This window comes from Melozone crissalis, unplaced genomic scaffold (genome assembly GCF_028551555.1).
Source record: "Melozone crissalis strain CALT ecotype California unplaced genomic scaffold, PUWL_Pcris_2 ptg000036l_1, whole genome shotgun sequence".
Taxonomy (NCBI): Eukaryota; Metazoa; Chordata; class Aves; order Passeriformes; family Passerellidae; genus Melozone; species Melozone crissalis.
Genome location: NW_026535814.1, coordinates 18,710,418 through 18,731,729, shown reverse-complemented (window position 1 = coordinate 18,731,729; position 21,312 = coordinate 18,710,418). Strand labels below are relative to the sequence as shown.

Here is a 21,312-nt window from a genome sequence, read left to right as displayed (position 1 = left end):
GTGAGTGCCTGTGCAGGTTATTTACTATTTCCTCAGTAAGAAAGAATGGTCACTCAGTGATGTTATGTTTTGTAGTCCTGAGTTATTTTGTTGGAAGTTGCTCAAATCTGTCTTTTTCTCTGCCTTATTTATTTCCCTTTATGTACTTTTTTTCCCATCAGGCTGGTGTGGCTTAATCTTTTTGCATAAGTCATGGTGCAGGACAGGTGAATACAGAATAGCGAGTGCATATAAAGTGCTCTGCAGTTAGGGAAGGGGCAGTGAAATTGTCACCCATCAGTGCTCAGGATGCAAAGGAATACTGACACCTGTTTTTCACAAGGCTTAGTCCTGCATAGCCTGTGACTGAGAGCAGTGCCAGATAGCATGGGAAGCAGCATCACAGCTGAAAAGAGAAGGGGAACTTGAATCTATAAGCCCACTTGTGGGAAACAACATGGTTTCACTGATGGTGAAAATAGATCGTGTCTAACAATGATTTAAAGTCAATAAAAAAATAACGTCACAAATCCATTATTTTCAGACAGGGTGAAAGCTTAACATACCAGTTCAGAGCCTCAGACTCATTTGGATGAAGATGAGAGCAATGTCATCATGAATTACCCTGATTGAGTAATCCATATTAAGAAACTGCTATCTTTATTTTTAATTAATTTCTCTTTACATTCAGAACATTAGTTGTGCATAAAGTCTCTTCTGTATTCAGAGATAAGTGATGTATTAACCAGTGGGAAGGAATCCATCTCTTTCCATGAGAATACATTAGTTTTTAGAAAGAATCCTGAACTGAGGTATAATGCAGCATCATCTCCTTTCTGGGACTGAAGATCCATTTCTGTAGTAAGCAGGTTTCTGCTGAAGGACACAAGTATAGGGGAAATCAGGAGGGAAAATAATTTTAGAAAGTTTTCAGCCAAATTTTGTGAAAATCATGAATGCAAATCTATGCTTGAATTTCATAATCAGTGCATGTCTAATTGTGTCTCTTAAGTTACTGATCATCCATTCAGTTGACCTATTCAGCTTGGACAATCTTCTTGCCCATAGACAAGGTCTTGAGGTGCTGTCAATCACTCTGCCCAGGTGAGTAAGCCTGGAAAACCCCTAAGAATCAGCTAAAAGTAATGCTGCTGTTTGCCACAGAAATGCATATCATACCTGTGTCCTCCAGAAAGACCAACTGTCTTGAATATTCTTCTTCTTCTATTTTCCTTTCCAGGTAAATAAATCATCTTAAACAGGGAGTTGCCAGTTGTCTTCTTAGGTACAGATTAATTTCAGCGCCTGTCTGAGCTTTATCCTCGTACATTCCCAGAGTTAAGAAAAGACTACTGATTTTGTACAATGGGGAGTTTGTAATATTGCCCTGGAAGGCAGTCAGATAAAGCTCAGAAAACCATTAGTCTGCTGGGAGCTTGGACTGAATCTTTTTTATCTTCATACTTCTCTCACCATCAGTGATGTGCATTTCGTCCCCAGTACAAATTCACAGAAGAAAAGGAATATTGTTGTTTTACAACAGAAGCAAGAATTCTTTCCTGTAATTACAAGGCGTGAGACACTGACTGATCATTAATCAAGGGACCGATTATTATAATAATCCACTGCAAGCTCATGGGGTAATTCTCATTTATACTAATCCCACTTTGAACTGCTCCTGAATCATTACTAGAATGGGCCAAAGGGGTTGTGAGAGATGGGTTTGATGCTCAACCAGAGCAGTGTAGAGACTTGAAGAGGAAAAGAATCCATCTCTGCTCTCTGGTGTTTAAGCCAGAGCCCCTGCATTTTCTTTGGTCTGTCTCTGAGCTGTTACTCAGCTCCCTTCCTTCCTCCCAGTGATGTGGCAGATGGTTTGGGCTGGCACAGGTTGCTGAGTACCACCTGCTGCAAATTTTTCGCTCCCTTTTTCCATGTAATTCCTTTTGTTGTTGTTGTTGTTGTTGTTGTTGTTGTTGTTGTCATTTGCGAAGGGTGGCTGGAAATAAGAGGGAGGCAAGAAGAAAGTGTGAAGTGGTGCTGATATTGATAATGTTCTGTGCTTTCTTGTTTTCTGCTGTGTCATTGCTGGGAACCTGTAGCTGGTGCAGGCAGGGCTCCTGCAAGCAAAAGCAGCAGGTTGGGAACTTTGGCTTCTGTGGTGGAAAAAGTGCACCTTTATTATCTCATAATGTTACCCAACCCATGCTGAGGAGCAGCATTTCCCGCTGCTGAGCGTTGTGAAGGGAAAAATCCTCGAGTGGCTTTAGGCATTAGATGCTACATTCTCTTGATCTTTTCACTCCCCTGGAAATGAAACAGCCTTGCAGAAGCTAAATGAAAAGTCTAAAATGGAGAGGAGGAGTAGCCTTGTCATTCAAATGCATGGAGGATATGACTGGGCAGGGCCTGGCTGAAATTGTGGACATCAGAGGCAGGGCTCTCTATTTGGTCTCTGTCAAGGTAGTGAGAGAGGCACAAAAGAAAAGCACCCCTGGCATCTTAAACACTTCCCTGAGGATGGGTTGAGTTACTCTCTGGCGTCAGTCATATCTCTTTAATGACTATAGAGAGAGGGAGTTGAAAATTAAATAAAGAGATGGTTCTAAATTTGGAATACCTGACTACCTCTTCAGGAGGCAGAAACCACACTTAATAAAGCCTTTTGCATCTAGATTAATACTGGTATTATGATGTTTATATTATACAATATCCAGCCAACATCTTACCTGGATATTTTCTTATTTGAAATGTAACTGCTGCAAGTTTCTTGTGGCTTGCTATTACAAGTAAGTTTTTAAAGAAATATTTGTTTTTCCCTTCCTCTGCTCACAAAAAAACATACTAAAAAAGTCCATGAAAACCAGATAATTATCACAGCACTTCTCAGCAGTGTACTTTCATTAGGTAAATCTATTTCAAGAGGTAAAAGAAAAACACACTTTATGAAAAGCAGTGCCAGGTGGATGATATATAATCCTGACAAAGTCAACTGTGGTGTGAAAGAGAACGTACTTACAGAGAGATATGGAAGGTTTGCATTTTGGCTTTAAAAAAGATTTGCTGTTAAAATGTAATATTGTACCATATTGCCAAAAAATTTCTGGAGACAGAAGAAATTTTCAACTTACTTTTAACAAGAAAATTCTGAGTGAAAAATGAAGTTTCACATATTTTTATTGTTTTAATTTTTTCTTCTCTCACTATTTGAAGATTTTTCCCCTTCTCCTGTCTCCTTTTTGGTTTTTGCCATAGATGAATAATATCCTGCCTGTTTGCAAGAATATATCCCACCCCTCAAGTGTTCACTATAAATATGAAAAAAACCCCAGTTTATAATAAGAATGACCCCTGTGGTAATCAGGGAGACAGTTTTGATTAAGAACATCTGTTAGCATATTCCTGGTTCTAAAGTCAAGCAGAACACAAGAAGATATAGAAAGTGACATTCTTCAAACTGTGAGGCTGGCCTCCCTGGGGAGGCTCTGACCTCTTCCAGAGATACAAGCCAAGATCATAAAAAAAACCAGAACAGACATCAAAATGTGTGGAGTGTGTGTGTAGCTTGAAAAACATGACACCTTTGCTTCGGAGGTGCCACATCTCTAAATTTCTAAGCGCCACCCTTCTGAGGAGTGTGGGGAAGGACTGCACTTGCAAGCTGTGTTTACTGCTCAAACACATCACCACACAAAGAAAAAGAGGGGCAGGAATGGTGACCCTCTGCTCATTGCCTTGTCCATTTTTTGTTGTTGTTGTTCTTTCTCTTTTATCCCTTTTGGGGCTGGCAAGGCCATCTCAGCTATGGGCAAGATGGGGATCTGGGAGAAATGGCTTCACTTTAGAGCTCTGCTGGTGTGAAGTGGTGATGTGGGAGATGCTGCTTCTAAGCAACTTCTGTTCTGAGCTGCATAAAAGCTTTTCTAACCCAGCACTCATTCTCCAGCATTGTTCAGGAGGAAATACTTAGGAAACAGCAAAGAAAAAACCTGGCTTTGTTGAACTTTATTTTACATCATTCTAGACTCTTTTACTCAGCAAGGCAGGGTTGTCCTGAGCTGAACATGACACCCAGACTAATGTTTGGTGATAATACATAGACCAACCCTTCCTAAAGGTCTGGGTATCTAAGTGTAATGTGACTTTACTGCTCCATGACTTTGCTTCCCCTTCTGGATACATTAAGATACTCATCTTATTTGGAAAAGGTTTTGATTTCTAATAAAAAAAAAACCAACATACAAGTTCTATTATAGGCTTTTGAAATTATTACGGACATATAGGTTTCTATATATCCAAGATAATTTTAATTTTAAAATTAATTAAAAATACTGCTTTTTATGAAAAAAATTCTCTTGTTCATTGTGAAGTGTGAGAAAAAAAATCATCAATCAAGATGAAGGAGAGAAAACAGAGGTTAGGCATATCCTTTTTGTTAAGTTTTTTCTTAAAAGCTGCTTTAAAAAGCAAGACTATACAGGACAACAAAATGTGGAAATAGGAGCACTCTCCCAAGTGTAGGTATGGAAGTATTTCTTTAGTGTGAATGGATTGGATTATGAAAGACAAAGTGTTGGTAGAATTGAGAATTTTGGAAGATTAAAAGGCAATGGGATAGGTTTTTACAGGTACACTGGAAATTGCACATAGGTCAGGAGAAATGTGGGGCTGCTGCTGGAAAAAGTGTGTGTCCTAATGATGAGAAAAAATGTACAAATACACTCAAGGCTTCCTCTCTCCCCATCTTCAGAAACAAGCTCTGCTCTTGTGCCTCCCAGGAAAGTTAGAGGAAGAGAGATTAGAGGGAGATAAATAAGGGAGAAGGGAACCAAGGTGGGTGTAGGCATGGATCCATGCTTGGATAAGACATATCCAAGCACGTTGAGGAAGCTGATCAACATCATTGTGAGGCTGTTCTGACACCTATGAAAAATCATGTCAGATGCCTGATCACTGAAGAAAGGCAAATGTGACATCTCTCTAGGAGCAACCTAACCATCAAGAGACTTTCCTGTCAGCATTCTTCAACAACAGGTAGAAATATATAGTCTTATGAGGATTAGTGGATTTAATTTTTTTTCTGCATTCAATTATACTGGAAAAAGAAAAGGAAAAAGTTATGCTCCTTTCTTTCAACTTTTAGAAAAGATTTGTTTTGTTTCTGTCCAAACTTGATGCTTATTCTCAAGTATCACATCTCCTAAGAAGAATGATGATTGGTTTCAAAAGAGTTTTTACCACATTTTTCAGTTAAGCCTTAGTCATAATACACAGGAGAGTATTCAAGATTGATGTCAAGCTGCAAAGTGCTGTAAGCATGACAAATCTTCACTTTAATTTTCAGAATTGATTTCCTTTTGAGGGGGTGTGATTTCCTTCTGTCTTTTCCCCTTGGCATTTACTGACTTGGGAATGTTTTGTATTTTTCCTTTATTGAGTAGAAATTTGTATCCAGTACTATTCCTGACTGATTTTTAAGAGGTCCTTTTTACAGCAGGAAAAAATTAAAGAAGATTTTAGTGTGACAGATGCACAGCCTCTTTTATAAGGGATAAAATATAATAATAAAACTACTTAAAAATCTGTAAAACCTTGGGTTTTGTCTCTACATCTGAACATTTACAAAACCCAGGTCAACTTGAGTTTCAGTTCTGTTTGCTGTAGATAAACATGAAAAAAGTGGAATCTGAAGTAAGACTTGAACTTAAAAATTAACAAAGAGATGCAATTTCTTCTTAGTCCTTTGTCTTTTTTGTATAATATGCATACAGATTTGCAAATATTTTAGTGTATTTATTGGTAAATAAATTTATTCTTTCTCTTAGTATATATTGTTGAGTTCCTAGTGAAAAGGTTAAAAAAAAACCAAAACACTTCTTTTGAAATCAAAAAACAGGCTTATTTATGTTTGATCTTGGAGTCCTTGACTTTGTACTGAGCAATCGTGCCAAGGGAAAAAAGCTGAGAAATGAATGTCAACATCAAAAAATTGCAATGGAAATTACTAGCTGAGTTAAAAACAGAAAGCCAATTCTATGTCCTCAATCCAGTTTGCACAGAATATTTAATGCCTCTGAAAATGGATAATTTCAAAAATGACATTAAAGTATTTTGCCTGTTTAGTCTAGTTTATCAGTGCTAATAATGTGTCATAATAAAAAATTGCATAGGTCAACTCATTCCTATCCTGAAAGTTTTAACTATGCCCCGGCATGAACCAGAATGTGTAGGTAGATGATTCTGACTCAAAAGTGTCAGTCCTAAAAGCTGAGAACTTTGTCCCTTTGGAATGATTCAGTGTGTGAAATTAGGAACCCAGGGCCTCCTGTCAGTCAGGCAAAGCCATTAAGCATCCCTGGGGAGTGATCCTGGGAGTACTCGTGCTCCAGAACACCACTTACTGTGAGCAACTTAAACAGGGATGTGTGACCTAATTCCTTCTTGGTTTGCCATAAATGGCCATAAACGAGTGTATAAAGCTCTGAGCACTTCCTAGAGGTGGATCACCTCACTTAAGCAGAGCTCATTCTTTGTAAAATGTTGTGCAGGGCTGCCATGCAGTGGTACAGTAGCTGATTTATGGAATTTCTAACTCAAGGAGACAGGTCATCTGGGCTGGGCGTTGGGTTCCATGTGAAAACATGTACTTTTAGCTATCAGCTCCACTCAGTTGTACAAACCCTCTAAAAATAAATATTAGTTGCAAAAAATAGCTAATCAGATAACTAATGGTATAACTATTTTCCAGCATTAAAAGCAGCCTGTAATCCATTAATGGCATTGAATTGCTTACCAGCTTTTACAAGGACAGCTTAGACAGTGGACAGCAGCTAAATTCAGAAGTCTAATCCACAAATTTAACTTCTCTGAAGGGTTCCATTGTCTGCTCAGCCTGAAGGAATCTGGACTAGTTCTATTCCTCCTATAAGGGATACTACCCTCCTAAAAATGGTATAGAAGAGTTCTAAGGTGTAGCCATTATATTTTCTGAAAAATTTTTTCCTTAGGATTTTTTCTCCTGAGAAGCTGAGAGGCCTCAGGAACAAAATGCAAACAATTGTTATCTGCTGCTGTGGAATGCAACAGGTGAATCTGTGATTGGTCTCATGTGGTTGTATCTAATTAATGGCCAGTCACAGTCAGTTGGCTCAGACTCTCTGTCTGAGACACAAGCCTTTGTTATTCATTCTTTCTTATTCTATTCTTAGCTAGCTTTCTGATTAAATCCTTTCTTCTATTCTTTTTAGTATAGTTTTAATATAATATATATCATAAAATAATAAATCAAGCCTTCTGAAACATGGAGTCAGATGCTCCTCTCTTCTCTGTTCCTTGGACCCAGGTGAACACTGTCACACCAACGGACTGATGCAAAGAGGAGAAAATCAGGGTCACATGGGATGGGGGCTGCAGTGAGATCTTTGTTCTAGTGTGAAAGCCTGGGGTCTGAGGGCAGATAATGGATTTAATGACTGTGTTTAATTATTAGCACTCCCTTCTCTCAACATGGAGGCTTTGAATGTTATGCATAGTTTTTTGTTGCACCATTTATTAATCTAGTAGCTATCTAATGTAGATGTCTGGAAGAGACCTGGGAACAGAGACACAGCTCTGTTCAGTGTCTTGTCCAAACCATACAGTGTGGAATCCTTTCTGTTTGATATCTTCAGTGCTCAGCTGCCCCAGGGCTTGCATATCCACTTTCCAGAGGATAGGGTACGTTATGACCTAACCTACTCTGTCTTGTAGCTTTGTAGCTAATAAACTCTCCTGGGGTGCTATGGGGTGATAATTCAGAGATTTTCAAATTCTGAGTAAGTCTCAAAGCAGAATCCTACCCTTAAATTGCCTATTAGTCTGCCATTTTGAAGCTTAGTTGGATGAACTTATTCCTGCAGCAGGTGAAATGTTTTGGATGATATATAAAGCCCTTGGGTAAAAGATACATCATAAATAAATGATAATGGTCAACATGAAAGTCTATTCACAGCAAGTATTGTCAATCAACATGAGCAAGTATTGAGAGAGATTTAAGGTTGAGACTTTTAAAAGAGCATAAGAAATCCATTTCCCTTCAATTTTCAGCAAGGGCTGAGGATATATATATGTAAACTAAACTGTTTTAAAAAATCCTAAATTCTCAATAGAGTAAAAAATACAGGATTTTATGCTGCAGGCTGCTGCTCATAGAAATGGTCTAATGTTGATATGTGCATTCCTTTTTTATCAGACCTTCCTGCATCTTAATATCTCTGGAGAACTGATTCTGTCAGGAGGATTCTGATCCTGACCGACTGTTGCCATGGTATTGGGTTATTCTGGGCTGTGATCAAGAAAAACAAACAAACTTGAGAAAGATACTGGCTTTAAAACATATCCTCAAGCCACAGTGCCTAAGACGAGTTTTTGAAAACTAAATCTTGATTTTTTGTGCAATGTGGCAGTAATTAAAAGCTTCTGAAAAGAAACATACCAGTAACAAGAAGCACTGCTGTGACAATAAACATAAAATGATAAAAATGCAGGAGGAGGAAATGGGGCCAATTCTTGCACTGTTTAAAATTGTTCATTCTCATTTAATGACATTACCACACACTGAAGTGAAACCTCCATCTTTTCTGAGACCCTTTAAAAAAGTAGAACTTTTTACAGATCGGATACCTGTTGTCTTTTTGATGTTACTGAGCTTTTGAATTGAGTGCATAATAAGGAATTTGTACCTGTTTCCAATTCCTAGGTAGCAATATAGTTTCTTCTACACCCGTTAATATTCATTCTGTGGCAAGTCACCTGTTTGTACTGGCAGCACGGAAGAAATTTCTGATAGTACATGAAATAGTATTTTCTGTATGCAGGCACTTGCATAATAAGCTCATATTTTTAGAGGACAGAGCTGCTTTGATGGGAAAAGAATAGAAAAAGTCCTAAGAGAAATCCTTGTTATTGGGGTTGATGAACCTGAAAGGATGCACAAATTCCAGCAAGGAGTGTTTGTATTACAAGAGTAATACAAACAATGTGAATTTATGTGGGGAAGTTTTCTGCAAGTTTGTCATTTACAGATGGATAATTTTGTTTGCCAGATTACTGAGCGTGTTCTTCCTGGTCTGCAGGCAGAATTCACAGCCATGAGGGACCAGTACATGCGAGGTGGAGAAGGCTTCATTATCTGCTATTCCATCACAGACCGCCAATCTTTTCAGGAGGCAGCTGAGTTTAAGGAGCTCATTTATCGTGTCCGGCACACCTACGACATCCCCGTGGTGCTGGTGGGAAACAAAATAGACCTCGAGGAGTTCAGACAGGTAAGAGGCTTCTCTGCTGGTTCTGGCTTGGCTTTGCTTGGTTGCCTCAGGGGTTTCTGCAGCATATGTTGTGCAGGGCTACTGAGAATTATCAGTGCAAGAAGAGGTTTAATCAAAGAACGACAAATTTGTAATGAATTAAAGTCTTTGTGGTGCCTTTCATTCATATGTTGGGGAACTTGAAGCAGCCTTGGCAAATCACATCTAAATTTTCTGGTTTTACTCGAAAAAACTTTGACTACCGTTGTCAAAAGATTTATATATATTCTATGAATATACATATGAATATGTTGAATATAACATAGAAAGAACTTCAATCAGGACCTTTGTAAAAAAATACCTTTGGTTTCTTTGACATTGCCAGCCATTAAACGGAGCTTTGTTTTTTTCCCCAAACATGCTAAATTTGATTAAATGTTTTTCAACCTCAGACTGAAAAAAAAAGGCAAAAAAAAGAAAAATATGAGAGACTACATTTGCCTGAAGATCCAGTGACTGTGCTATCAGAGTGTTCAGGTAAAAAGGGGACATGCAAGACTTGAATTCACTTTGATTCTTTTACAAGATTTCAGCTACCACCACCTAAAGAGCAACAGAATTTTTTCAACTACAAGGTCAATGACTGTAGCTCTCTCAATGTCTTTAATAATCTTTGCTCACTTTTTTCCTTTTGCTTCCTCTTTATTGTTTCTTCTCTCTTTCTACTTCTTCTTTATTGTTTGTGCTGCTGAGCTAGACAGAGATCACATTAGAATGTCTTGGTGTACTGAACAGAAAATATCTACGACTAGAACGACTTTAAAATATCTGACTTCTGTGCAGGCATATGTAACACTTAAATAAAATGGTGTTCTTTTGATTCATTAGCATCTGTGCTCACCAATCCTGTCAACTCTTTTCCACTTATCCTGTCACTCTTCTCACCATTTGGTTGTCTTCTTATTGTACCTGAAGAAAATCCAAGACAGCAGTGAGCTTGAAATTAGTCTTAAAGGTCTGATTATGTACATTTAAAACGTCACATGTGTCTTCCAGACCATTGGCTTCCTCCCCAAATCAGGCTATGAGAAAACCCTGGTGGTGACGATACAGCTGCAGTTTAACAGGGGCTACAAACACGGATGCCAGAACAGAAGGGGAGAGATGAGGGTTTGGGGAAGGATGTGGGTTCAGTTGTTTTGCTGAGAGAACTGGACATTCACTTGACCCCAAAGCAGGATATAATTGCTTACCTACAGCTACCCCTAGATGATGTTTCAGCAATGCTCTATTTCCTAATTGGTACAAAGACTCTTTCACCAGTCTTTGGCACGATCTCTTGCTGGTCTCAAATTTTGTTGAACTTTTATATTTTAATCCCTGTCAACATATATAAAAATATATGCCTGGTTTAAATACCTTTACATGCTCCTTTGTGATCTTGTCTGGTCTCACAAACAGGAAAATTACTGCTCATGAATGTCTGGATTGGATTTCACCTGCAGCATTTTAGATTAAGGGGTATGGGGGCCTTTTGGGAATAATATTATAAATTAAGCCTGTGAGATGTGATAAACACACTCAAAACTGTTCTATGAAGTCAACACTGATGATCCTGCCTGAATATGTGAACAAGGAAAATTCAAATTGTGCCCCTAAATTTTTAAAAGTTTTCAATGAAACAGAATTTAGGCCTTCAGAATGTTTTTCTCCACAAGCCTTGTACTAATGCCAACACATTTGGCAGTGTCAGAAGGGTTTTCTCAAGTACTGCAATCCAGACCTTGACCCTCAAGTCAAAGACTAGTAAGGTAGTGTAAAGTAGATCTCCTCCTTTAAATAAAGCCTTTGAATATGACTATGTGTCCATTAGCAAGTATTATGAACAAACAGTAGAGAAAAACAACTTTTTATGGAGTCCATATTTTGGGATATTGTTTTTAGATTTTTGACTATCTCTACTCCATGGCTGTTGTCTGCCTATTTAGTTGGGGCTGAGGTGTATAAGTTGTGCTCCTAGAATTTATCTTCACTTTAATTTCATCCATTTCAGATTTCACTCCACAGTTCAAAGCAAATACTGGTTAAGTGTGGGTGAAGAGCAGATACTGCTCTGACAACCTTCCTGACCTAAACTGAAGCTCTGAGAACCTTCCTGACCTAAACTGTGTGGGATGACACTTCTGTGCCCGGCTTTAAGCACATATTAATGCTTTCCAGTGTTTCATTATTTCAGAACTGGGACATCAGGCTGTGCTCTATGTTTAACAAACACTGAAATAAGTTTTATCTGTGCTCCCTGGTAAGGTTAAGCAATATCTAAGTAACTGGGTGAGCTCTGGGAAGGCAGATTGAAAGGGTTCTCTTCAAGGTCCTGCACTGTGGTTGCAGCTTCATTAAAAGCATTTGGATGGTGGAGAGTGACAGCCAGCTAACTCTGGAGTGACAGGCAGCAATGAGCTGGTGATGTAGGGCATTAACATATCAATGAACAAACAGGGAGGTACACAAGCACATCAAATTCAAAGAGCTGAAAAATAGTAGGTGTCAGAATGCAATCAGCCAGGTTGGAATTTGACCAGGGCACCAGGGATAATATTGTTTCTTTGTTTAATGACATTTTTCTTCTATGAGTTTCATTAAAACAACTGTAATGTTATTAATGTTATTTCAGGACATAACACTAAGTTCAACATTCATGAGCATCATTTGCATTTAATGACAATTCTGCAGCAATTAGATGGGCTGTAGTGGCTTGGCCAGATAGAGCTGTTGTCTGAAAAGTGAATCCCTACACTGCGCAGTTAATGATGTATGCTGCTTTCTTCAAATCTATCAACAGGACGACTAGAAAAAAAATTATTCTGCAATTAAAATTGCGATTTAAGAGAAACACTGCTGAAAACCATAACCCAATGAGTTTATTATTTTTAAATGATATTTTCATTTTATAATGGCTTCAGTGAAATTATAGTTTTTATCTGTGCATGTGATTTCTAATGTTCCAAGAAATGGCTTTTTCTGTGCTCCTTCTTAAAGCAAGTTTTAGTTATATTAACCAGCCCAAAGAATAAAAACTTTCAATTTTCTCTGAACAAGATGGGAAAAATTGTGCAAAAACTGGATAGAAAAGAGAGTAAATCATTATCTTGATGTTTATGTGGTGGCAAGGCGCCCTCCATCCCCCTCCGAACAGGCATGAATTGCTTGGGCATTCACAGAATCATGGAATGGTTCGTATTGGAAGTGACTTCAAAGCTCATGTCATTCCAACCCCTCTGCCATGGGCAGGAGCACCTTTCACTAGACCAGGTTGGTCCAAGTCCCATCCAACCTGGCCTGGAACATTTATCCATGTCCATTCCCTGATTTTTCAGCCATTGCTCGAAGAAACACTTAATTATTACATGCATTCTATTCCATAGCTATTTGATAGAAAAATACAGAACTAAATTATTAGGTAACATTTTAATTTCAGTGTTTTCAAACAACAAAGTCATTAGATCAGTAAATGTATGCTTGCATATCTTTAATTATCATCAGGTTTTCAGAAACATGTAGGACCAGCTGTTCAAAAATGCTGATACTTTCACTTTAGGTAATGATGATACTTTCACCTTGTCTCTTTACTCCAGATGAACACCTGATTCACACTGTTTAAAACATGTGTAACAGATAAATATCTAATTAGAACATATTCGTCTTTAAAAGATACGTTAAAGCAATTCAAGCCCATGCCATACTAATGTTAAATTGCAGCTTTATATAAAAAAATAATATGTAGGACTTGTGGCATTACTGAAATGTTGTTTAGAAAATATACAAAAATGTTAACCTACTAATCACTCCGAAATAATAATTATATTGAGAAATTCAGAGGGGAACTAACTACTCCAGCTCCTTTTAACAATGTACTTTAAGTCTGAGCTGAAAAACATTATTTCTAGAAGATGTTTTGAACTTTTAATGTAGATGTTAAAACCCCTGTGGAAATTCTATCCATGAAGAAATATCACAGCCTTCATGGAGCAGTTTTTCCTATATTTGTTTTTTTGACCCCAGAGGAATCAGCTGTGGGCTCAGTTGAGTCCATGGATAACATGCTGATGTCCATTTCCTCTGAAGTTAGGAGGGCAGCTCATGTTTCTTCCAGCTCCTGCCCTCTCTGGGAAGCCTGTCATCAAAGCTGTTAGTTTTGCCAGTATGGTTTTTCTCCTGAAAAGAATTATGCAGTTGTTTACCTTTCTACCCATAAGTTATCTTACTGGTTTCAAGCAAAAATCTGAGAGCAGCAGTGCCTTTGAAAGCATTTCCCTCTACAACCCCCTCCTTTAGCAGGAAATAAAAAATCAACATGAGATCTGCCTTTTCCATCTAGAAGTGTAGTGGTGGAACAAGGGGAGTGTGTTCAAAGTGAAAAAGAGTAGGTTTAGATCAGATGTTAGGGAGAAATTCTTCCCTGTGAGGGTGGTGAGGTCCTGGCACAGGTTGTCCCATCCTTGGGAGTATTTAGGGCCAGGCTGGGCATGGCTTGGAGCACCCTGGAGCACTGGAAGGTGTCCCTGCCCAATGGGAAATGGGAAAACGGGTGTTTTTAAGGTCCCTTCCAACCCAAACCATTCTGTGGTTCTGTGACTCTATGATTTTACACAGAGCAATATATTACTCGGAGTGCAAATGTATTACAGAGCTTTCATTGTAATTTTTTCCCCTGAAGTCTTATTATACCAGAAAATAATTTTCAAACCAGGATTACAGTGAGATTTTGTGATCAGAACCAGCTGAATATTCTCACTTCAATGAGACTTTACTCTGTATTTTGCTCTAGACAGGGCGACTGGTTATCAGACAATGTGAATGTCAACTTTTAGGTTTTCATTTTGACAGTTGCTCTATTTTCACGCTTCTCAAACCTTGAAATACCAGTTGAGTCTGAGACAGACAAAAGTTTTTGTTTTGTTTTGCTTTGCTTTGTTTTTGTTTAGCTTTATTTTCTTAAAAACTTGTTTCGGTTTGGTTTCTTCTGCGTGACTAACTTTTTGGTATATATATCAAAAAATTGTCAGTTTGTACCTTCTGGTGCCTGGTTGAGACACTGAAAATACTTCAAGAATATGATATTATATTTTCCTTTTATTTTTATTTTTCAGTGCATGACTATGAAACACTGTTTACTAGATGCTCCCTTACTCATATTATGAATCATGAATTTGTAGTATTACGAATTTCTTACCTTAGCATCAGGATGAATTCGCTTTCTTTTGGGATTAAAATTCCTTTGAAATTTGTAACTGTACTTCAACACCAGCAGTTCCACTTTCTCTTGAAAATATTAAGTGTAAGGTAGGTAGAAGTGTCTGTACTGAAGAAAGATTCTTGTTTCCCATTATTCAGACCAATGTCCTACACAACGAATGAATGGTTTCAATTTTCCTTCTGAACTTGAACTGCAAGTCAAGGGAAATGCATTTTTTGCTGCTTATTAACAATGAATAGTATACAGTTGTGTTAATTACAGACATTTTAAATTGTGAGATTAAATGACTTGGCTAGACTCTCTATAAAATCCATGCAGAAAAGCAGGATTTATCACATATCATAGAAGTGTCCCATAAAATGAGATGTATCTGCCTGGGAAGAAATCTGTCTTGCTGCTGACAGCAGAGGGAGGCTCAGACAGCCATCTTCTTTGCCTTTTTGTGGTGGTGTTTCAGTGAGATGAAAACTTATAAAACTCTTTCTGACACATTTTCAGTTCAGAATCCAAACCTACTGATTCATTCCGTTATTGCTGCTGCTAACTACAGACTGTACTTCTGAACCGTACACTCATTTTTTCTTTGATTTTTGAATAAACAAAATCCTAGACAACAACTACAAAACCATAATGGAAGTTTAGTAGGAAAAATCCTGAGGAGAATATCCCTGGACGGATTTCAAACCTCTGTGGATGTGGCACTTGGGACGTGGGGCAGCAGTGGCCTTGGCAGGGATGAGGGAATGGTTGGATCAATGGCCTTAGAGGGCTTTTCCAGCTTCAATGATTCTAGGGTTCTCTTTTGATTTTTTTTATTTATTTTTTAATTCATTCTTTCATCCATTTTTATTCAATTTGATCATTCACTTCCCATGGATGTTCATGTAGTTCCATTTTCCATCAGTGTCTGATGAAAATCAATTGCATTTGTAAGGAGCTGCCGTCATCAGTTACATGCACTTTCCTACATATTTCCTTCTCACATGATATCACATCATATTCTTTGTTTGAGCTTCAAAGTCTGTACAATATAAGCAATTTTTTCTGTTTTGATGGAGCTATGACAGTTGTCTGAATATTTGGAATTAAAACTACTGAAGTTGTCATGGTGTTTTATAATCCTAGAAAACTGTCAGACCTTTGAATAATCACTTTCTTGCATTATCAAAATGCCTATCTGGATTCTGTAAAGTTCTTCTACGACTCTAACTTCTATTTACTTTTAATTGGTTTTGATTTTTCAACATTTCTTTTACGCTGGTCATTGTCCTAAGTAGTCTTTCTCATACAGATTTTTAAAAAGAATCTTTATAGCATTTTTCCTTCTGAGAAAGAAAGAAAGAAATAATGATAAAAAGAGAGAAAGAGAGAGAGAGAGAGAGAGAGAGAGAGAAAGAGAGAAAGAGAGAGAGAGAGAAAAAGAAAAAGAAAAAAAAGAAAAAGAAAAAGAAAAAGAAAAAGAAAAAGAAAAAGAAAAAGAAAGAATATATAGTTTTTCACATCAATGCAGTTGTAGTAGAAAATTTGGCAGCTGTAATCTTTTGTAAGGAAATTCTATCATTATCAAGAGTCCTTAGCAAATATTAATTTGTACAGAGTTTACCTACCTCCTGTCATTACAATGCTTTCATGTTTCCACAACTTCCCCCAAACCACAGCTTCACATTACCCAGGCTGCAGTAAATGCCATCAGACACACAGACAATTGTAATGAAACTGTTGGCTCATTTCTCAATTTATAATTGTGTTAACCTCTAGTGAGCCACTTAGTAAGTCCTGTAATTCCTTCACCATGGAGCAGAAGACATTTGAAGGGGACTAAGATGCAGATAACAAGCTACCCTGTAGGAAAAGAAACAACAGCAAAACAATAGCTGCACTGCAGATAATAAAATGTCTATAATGTAAAACCTGGATATTCAGAGATAAAACCAAAGACAGCTAATTGCTTGTAGGTGAAGCAGGACAAAGCAGGACGTGTAGCCAGGGGTATACACAGGGGAGGGTGTTGCAAGGTCACTTCACTGCTAGGGATTTTAAAAGCAGCACAATTTATATTGTTTTGGAATGCTCACAATACTTCTTATCTCTACCTGCTTTAACTTCACCATCCACCTCAGAGATTTTTGTTCTCCCCATGTGCTGAATCCTGACCTGGCATGCCCGTGTGTGACTTCAGTGGGAGAGCATCTTGGGGGAGAGGTGTGGAGGTACAGGGAGCCTCTCCCACCTCCTGCCTTACTGACTGAGGCCGCTCCCCAAGGTGAACTTGGGCTGAGATTTGTCTGCTTGTCCTGAACATTAACCAGATTGACTCTTGTGAAGGTTTTCATGTGTATTCAGGCCAGCAGGACCTTTCTTTGTAACTAAAGCAAGCAAGTCGTGCTATAAAATCTCCACACAAAACTCCTTTGGGGCGGGAGGAGGGTTGGGCTTGATTGCAAGCAAATTCAGAGTGCTGCAGCTTTCCTTAGAATCCCTCAGAGGGAAAGATGTTGGTTTCACAATGACCACACAGAGAAGCACAGCTTGCAAGGGACAACACAGCGGCATCATTTGTTGGGTGTCTAGTGTTCAATCAGGAGCCTGTACAGATGCCTGTGCTGGATATTTGTTGTGGTTTAACTCCAACATTCAGCCACTCACTCATTCCCCTCTGCTGCTGGTGGGGAGGAAAATTTGAAAGTAAAAAAAAAAAGTAGACACTTTAATAATTAAAAAAAAAACCAAGCTTTTAAAATTATATTAATGATTATAATAATAATGAAAAGGAGAGAGAGGGAGGAACAAAGATCAAGAGAAACAAGTGATGTTCACCAGCCACTGATTGATGTTCAGTGTGCCCCTAAACAGAAATAGGCAGCTCCTGGCCAAATCCCCTCAGTTTATGTCCTGGGCAGGTCATTCCATGGTATGGAGTACCCCTTTGGCCAGTTTGGGGCAGCTCTCCTGGCCATGCTTTCCCTTTATTTTTTGTGCACCTGCCCATGGGCAGAACATTGTATATTAAAAAGCCCTTGCCTGCAGTGAGCATTGCAGAGCAACAACCAAATTTCACTGTGTTGTCAACATTATTCTCATTCTAGATCCAAAACGTAGCACTCTGCCTGCTACTAAAAAGAAAATTATCTCTATCCTAGATAAAACCAGGACAAAAGAAAACTTTGGAGAAAGCTCATCATCCCTGGAAGATTCCCATAGCTCATTTTTCACCAGCATAGGAAGGTGTAAGGAAAGAGCTGCAGGTGGCTCTCACTCCACTTCTTTCCCTGCTCCAGGGCTGAGTGCAAAATGACATTTTAATAATCTTCCATGTATTTGCCAAAGCCTTCATTTCCCTGTGAATCTTGCTCTTGAGCAGCGTATACTCAGCCAGGCATCAACCTGTTGTTAGCACAGAGGAGGAAGAATCAGTCCAAACTTACTGATTCATTCTGTCATTGCTGCTGCTAACTACAGACTGCACTTCTGAACCATGCACTCATCTTTTCTTTGATTTTTGAATAAACAAAATCCCGGGAGCACACCACAGCAGGCAGAGCAGGCTGGGACACAGCTCTGCCCCTCCACTCTTCAGGCTGGAAGAAACACAACTTCAGAATTTATCTTGTCATTTTCCCCACTGGGGCGCACATTTAAAGGATCCAATCTTTACCTACTTGTTGCTGTTTTTACAGCAGCCAAATCAAGGTTTCAGCCCAACCTTTACATGTTTAGCACAGTTCCCGTTCAAGAAATTGTTTGAGCATATGCCTAATTAGGGTGGAACTAATGCAAGGTTTTTTTCAGTTTAATCTGTACTTTAGTGAAGATGCTGTCCTGAAAGTGAGACAGTAAAGAGCAAGTTTGTAAGAATAAAAGTACCCTTGCAAAGTAGCATATTAATATAGAAAGGCAAAAAAGTGGGTTGTTTGTACAAAAAATGTGAATTTCTGGGAACGAGGATAGCTTCCTATGTGTTTTTTGCAGTAGGAGGTCAAACTACTTGAAAGTAGAAACTTTGCCAGAATTTAATTACAGCTCATTATGGTATTATTAATAATAAGAGCATGACCTAGCATTTAAAGAAATGAAGATTAATCAGTTTAATCATCTTTGATTTTTCAAGATTTGCTTGTATTATCATCTTAATGACTCACTTTTTTTTTTTTCCCAGATGAGTTAGGAAGTTAGAGAGATTTGTTTTTAATCATATCTAACAACTTGCATATCTAAGAATAGCAACTTTAGTTTAACACAGTGTGACATTGTTTAAGTTGTGCAGTCATGAAAACAAAAATTAAAAAAAAAGTCCCTTATCCCTCTGCCTCCCAAAAACACAGTATAAAAAAGTAAATTAAGGGTAAAACATGTTTTAATATGTCATCCACAGTAACCAAATTTTACTATATAAAATCAGTGGAAAAATGGCAGCTTCAAAACCTCTGAGTAAATTGTTTGATATAACATAGTTATTTCAAGAAGATCCAGGAAATCACCTATTTTAAATTACATTAAAGCACATCATTGAACTTGAAACTCAAGATGTTAAATGTCTACAAAACATCAAAATTTTGGATTCACTGTTAGTCATTTACATTACTAATCAGATATTTTTGTGTATAAGAACCCCAGAGACTGTCTGGGTATTTGGGTATGGTGTATTGTTTATTTGAAATTAATCTGTATTGGATTTGATACATCTCAGCTTCTTCATCCACCTTCTTCTGATGAGTATTGCTTCTAAAACAAGAAAAGGATGGATCTCCCATTTACCATTAGTGTATTTATTTCCTCTGTCACCCAGGAAATGTCCTTTCTCTCTGTTTCTATCTATGCCATTTTTCCCACTGACTACAATTAAAAATGTTAATAAGGAGAAAAACATGTCTTATCAATATTTTTTAGTCATCTGGTACAAGCCCTGACACACATATGCAGTTTTCTGTGTGATTGTGTCTGTCTGTGTGTTTTAACACCATAATTTAACACCAACATTGCGCTCAGTACAGGATATTCATCAACACCACGGGCCACCCCTGGGGTATTCCGGTCATAAATAGTTCAGCACTGAAATTTTGAATTCACTTTGCATTTTCTCTGAGGTGGTGGGGACTAACATAATGATGTGACTAATGTAATGTCTTGGTTAAAAAAAGTAAAATTTGCCTTGGTTCCCTAGATTCCATTCATTTCTACATCTTACGGTTTCTTGGATTTTATAACCTGAGGAAGCATGAGGTGTGGTTTTGTTGGGTTTTCCACCCAGACTGTTCTAAAATCAGAGTGATATTATGTCAGATGTGCTGTGTCTGGGGCTACCTAAACAGCAGACTAAACCTTGTGACCTTCCTATCATTGTTTGAAACCTTCCTAGCAACGAATTTAAACCCCACACCAGCTACTCTCACCAAGTCCTGGAGTATTTTCCACTGAAGCCAGACCCCAGGATTATTCTGAGTGCAGGTGGTCAGACTGAGAGGAATGCTCAAATCCTCAGGGCAATCCAGGCATTTTCACTTCATTCTGAATTGATGCAGGAATGTGGGAGTCAGGTGGCATCCCTCTGATCTCTTTTGCTCTCTTTCTCTCTTTATTCTTGTATGAGGAAAACTGTGTGGATTTGCTCGACTTAATTTAAAAAATACATACCTTTTTTCGTAATTGTTTTTATGAATCAGTTATTTGTTAGAGGTCAGGGGGAGGTTGAAGGTGTTTGTGTGTTTTGTGTGGTCAAAGAAGGAAATAGAAGCAGAGGAGGGTGAAAGTGGAGATGATTTATGTTTTCATTGGAGTGAAAGGAGCACTTTGAGCACTCTCCAGCCCTGTGGCCTCTGGCTTGAACTGGGGTACAGACCCATGTGGCTCATTTCCCAGTGCCATCCACTGGAAAAATGCTGCTCATGGAGAAGCTGTATTCCCTTTACACCCCATTTTCTATCTTATCTGAAGTGAGTCAGATGTTTTCACTGATGATTGCCTGTGACTACAAGATGACTGGCAATGGCAGGTAACCTTTTCAAAATTATAATGCTCTCAAAACCAGGAGGGAGTTAGACCTTGAGAATTGTTTGATTTTATTTGGAGGATCTGCAATGCTGAGAATCCCTGAGATCTGCCAGGAAACAAACAAGCCCCCACCAAAACACCAAAAAAAACCCACCAAAACCAAAACAAAACACTGAAACAAAACCAGAATGAAGAAAAAAGGAAATCCAAAACAAACAAAGAAACAAAAAAATGGTAGAGTTAAAAAGATCATAGATGGGTCAGTAACCCTTGGTGATCAGTGGCACTGAAGCCTGAAAGCCCTTTGGGAAACAATCAGCACTTCAGACATAGTGACATCTGCAAAAATTCTGGAGTGTCCAAGTGTAATATAACAATTTAAAAAATTTCATGTTAGTGTATTTCTGTATTTTGAGAAAGAGAGTATTTCACTGTCAAATATCTTTGTTCTTGCTGGGGTTTTAACCTTATTTGATAATTATTTGTGAAGAGAAAGAATATTTCATAGGTTTATACCTAGCAATTCATTAATTATTGCTTTTCTTTGTTTAAAGCATACACCTCAGTCCTTTGTTTTGTTAGGAGGGAATTTTTGTGTAAGATAATTTTGTGTAAGGATATTTCCTAAACTAAAAAATCTTCGTTGAGCTTACTAAATTTCTGGGGAAGAATTTTCTTGTATTCAGTGTTACTTGTTCTTCACTCACTGTGGAATCTGGAGCGCAAAGCCATGGCTAGATGGGACATAATGGTATAAGTGCCTTTTTACTCTGTTCTGAAAATCTTTCCTGACATTCTTAGTAA

At 38.1% G+C, this 21,312-nt stretch overlaps 1 protein-coding gene across 1 annotated transcript in view; it reads left to right on the top strand.

The window, feature by feature from the left end:
* The window catches only part of RIT2 (Ras like without CAAX 2), a 176,790-nt gene that overhangs the window by 81,531 nt on the left and 73,947 nt on the right, over window positions 1-21,312 (top strand). Inside the window, exon 4 of the mRNA XM_054283368.1 lies at window positions 9,093-9,284. Coding sequence (XP_054139343.1) covers window positions 9,093-9,284 — 192 coding nt within the window. The remainder of the gene's footprint in view (window positions 1-9,092; window positions 9,285-21,312) is intronic.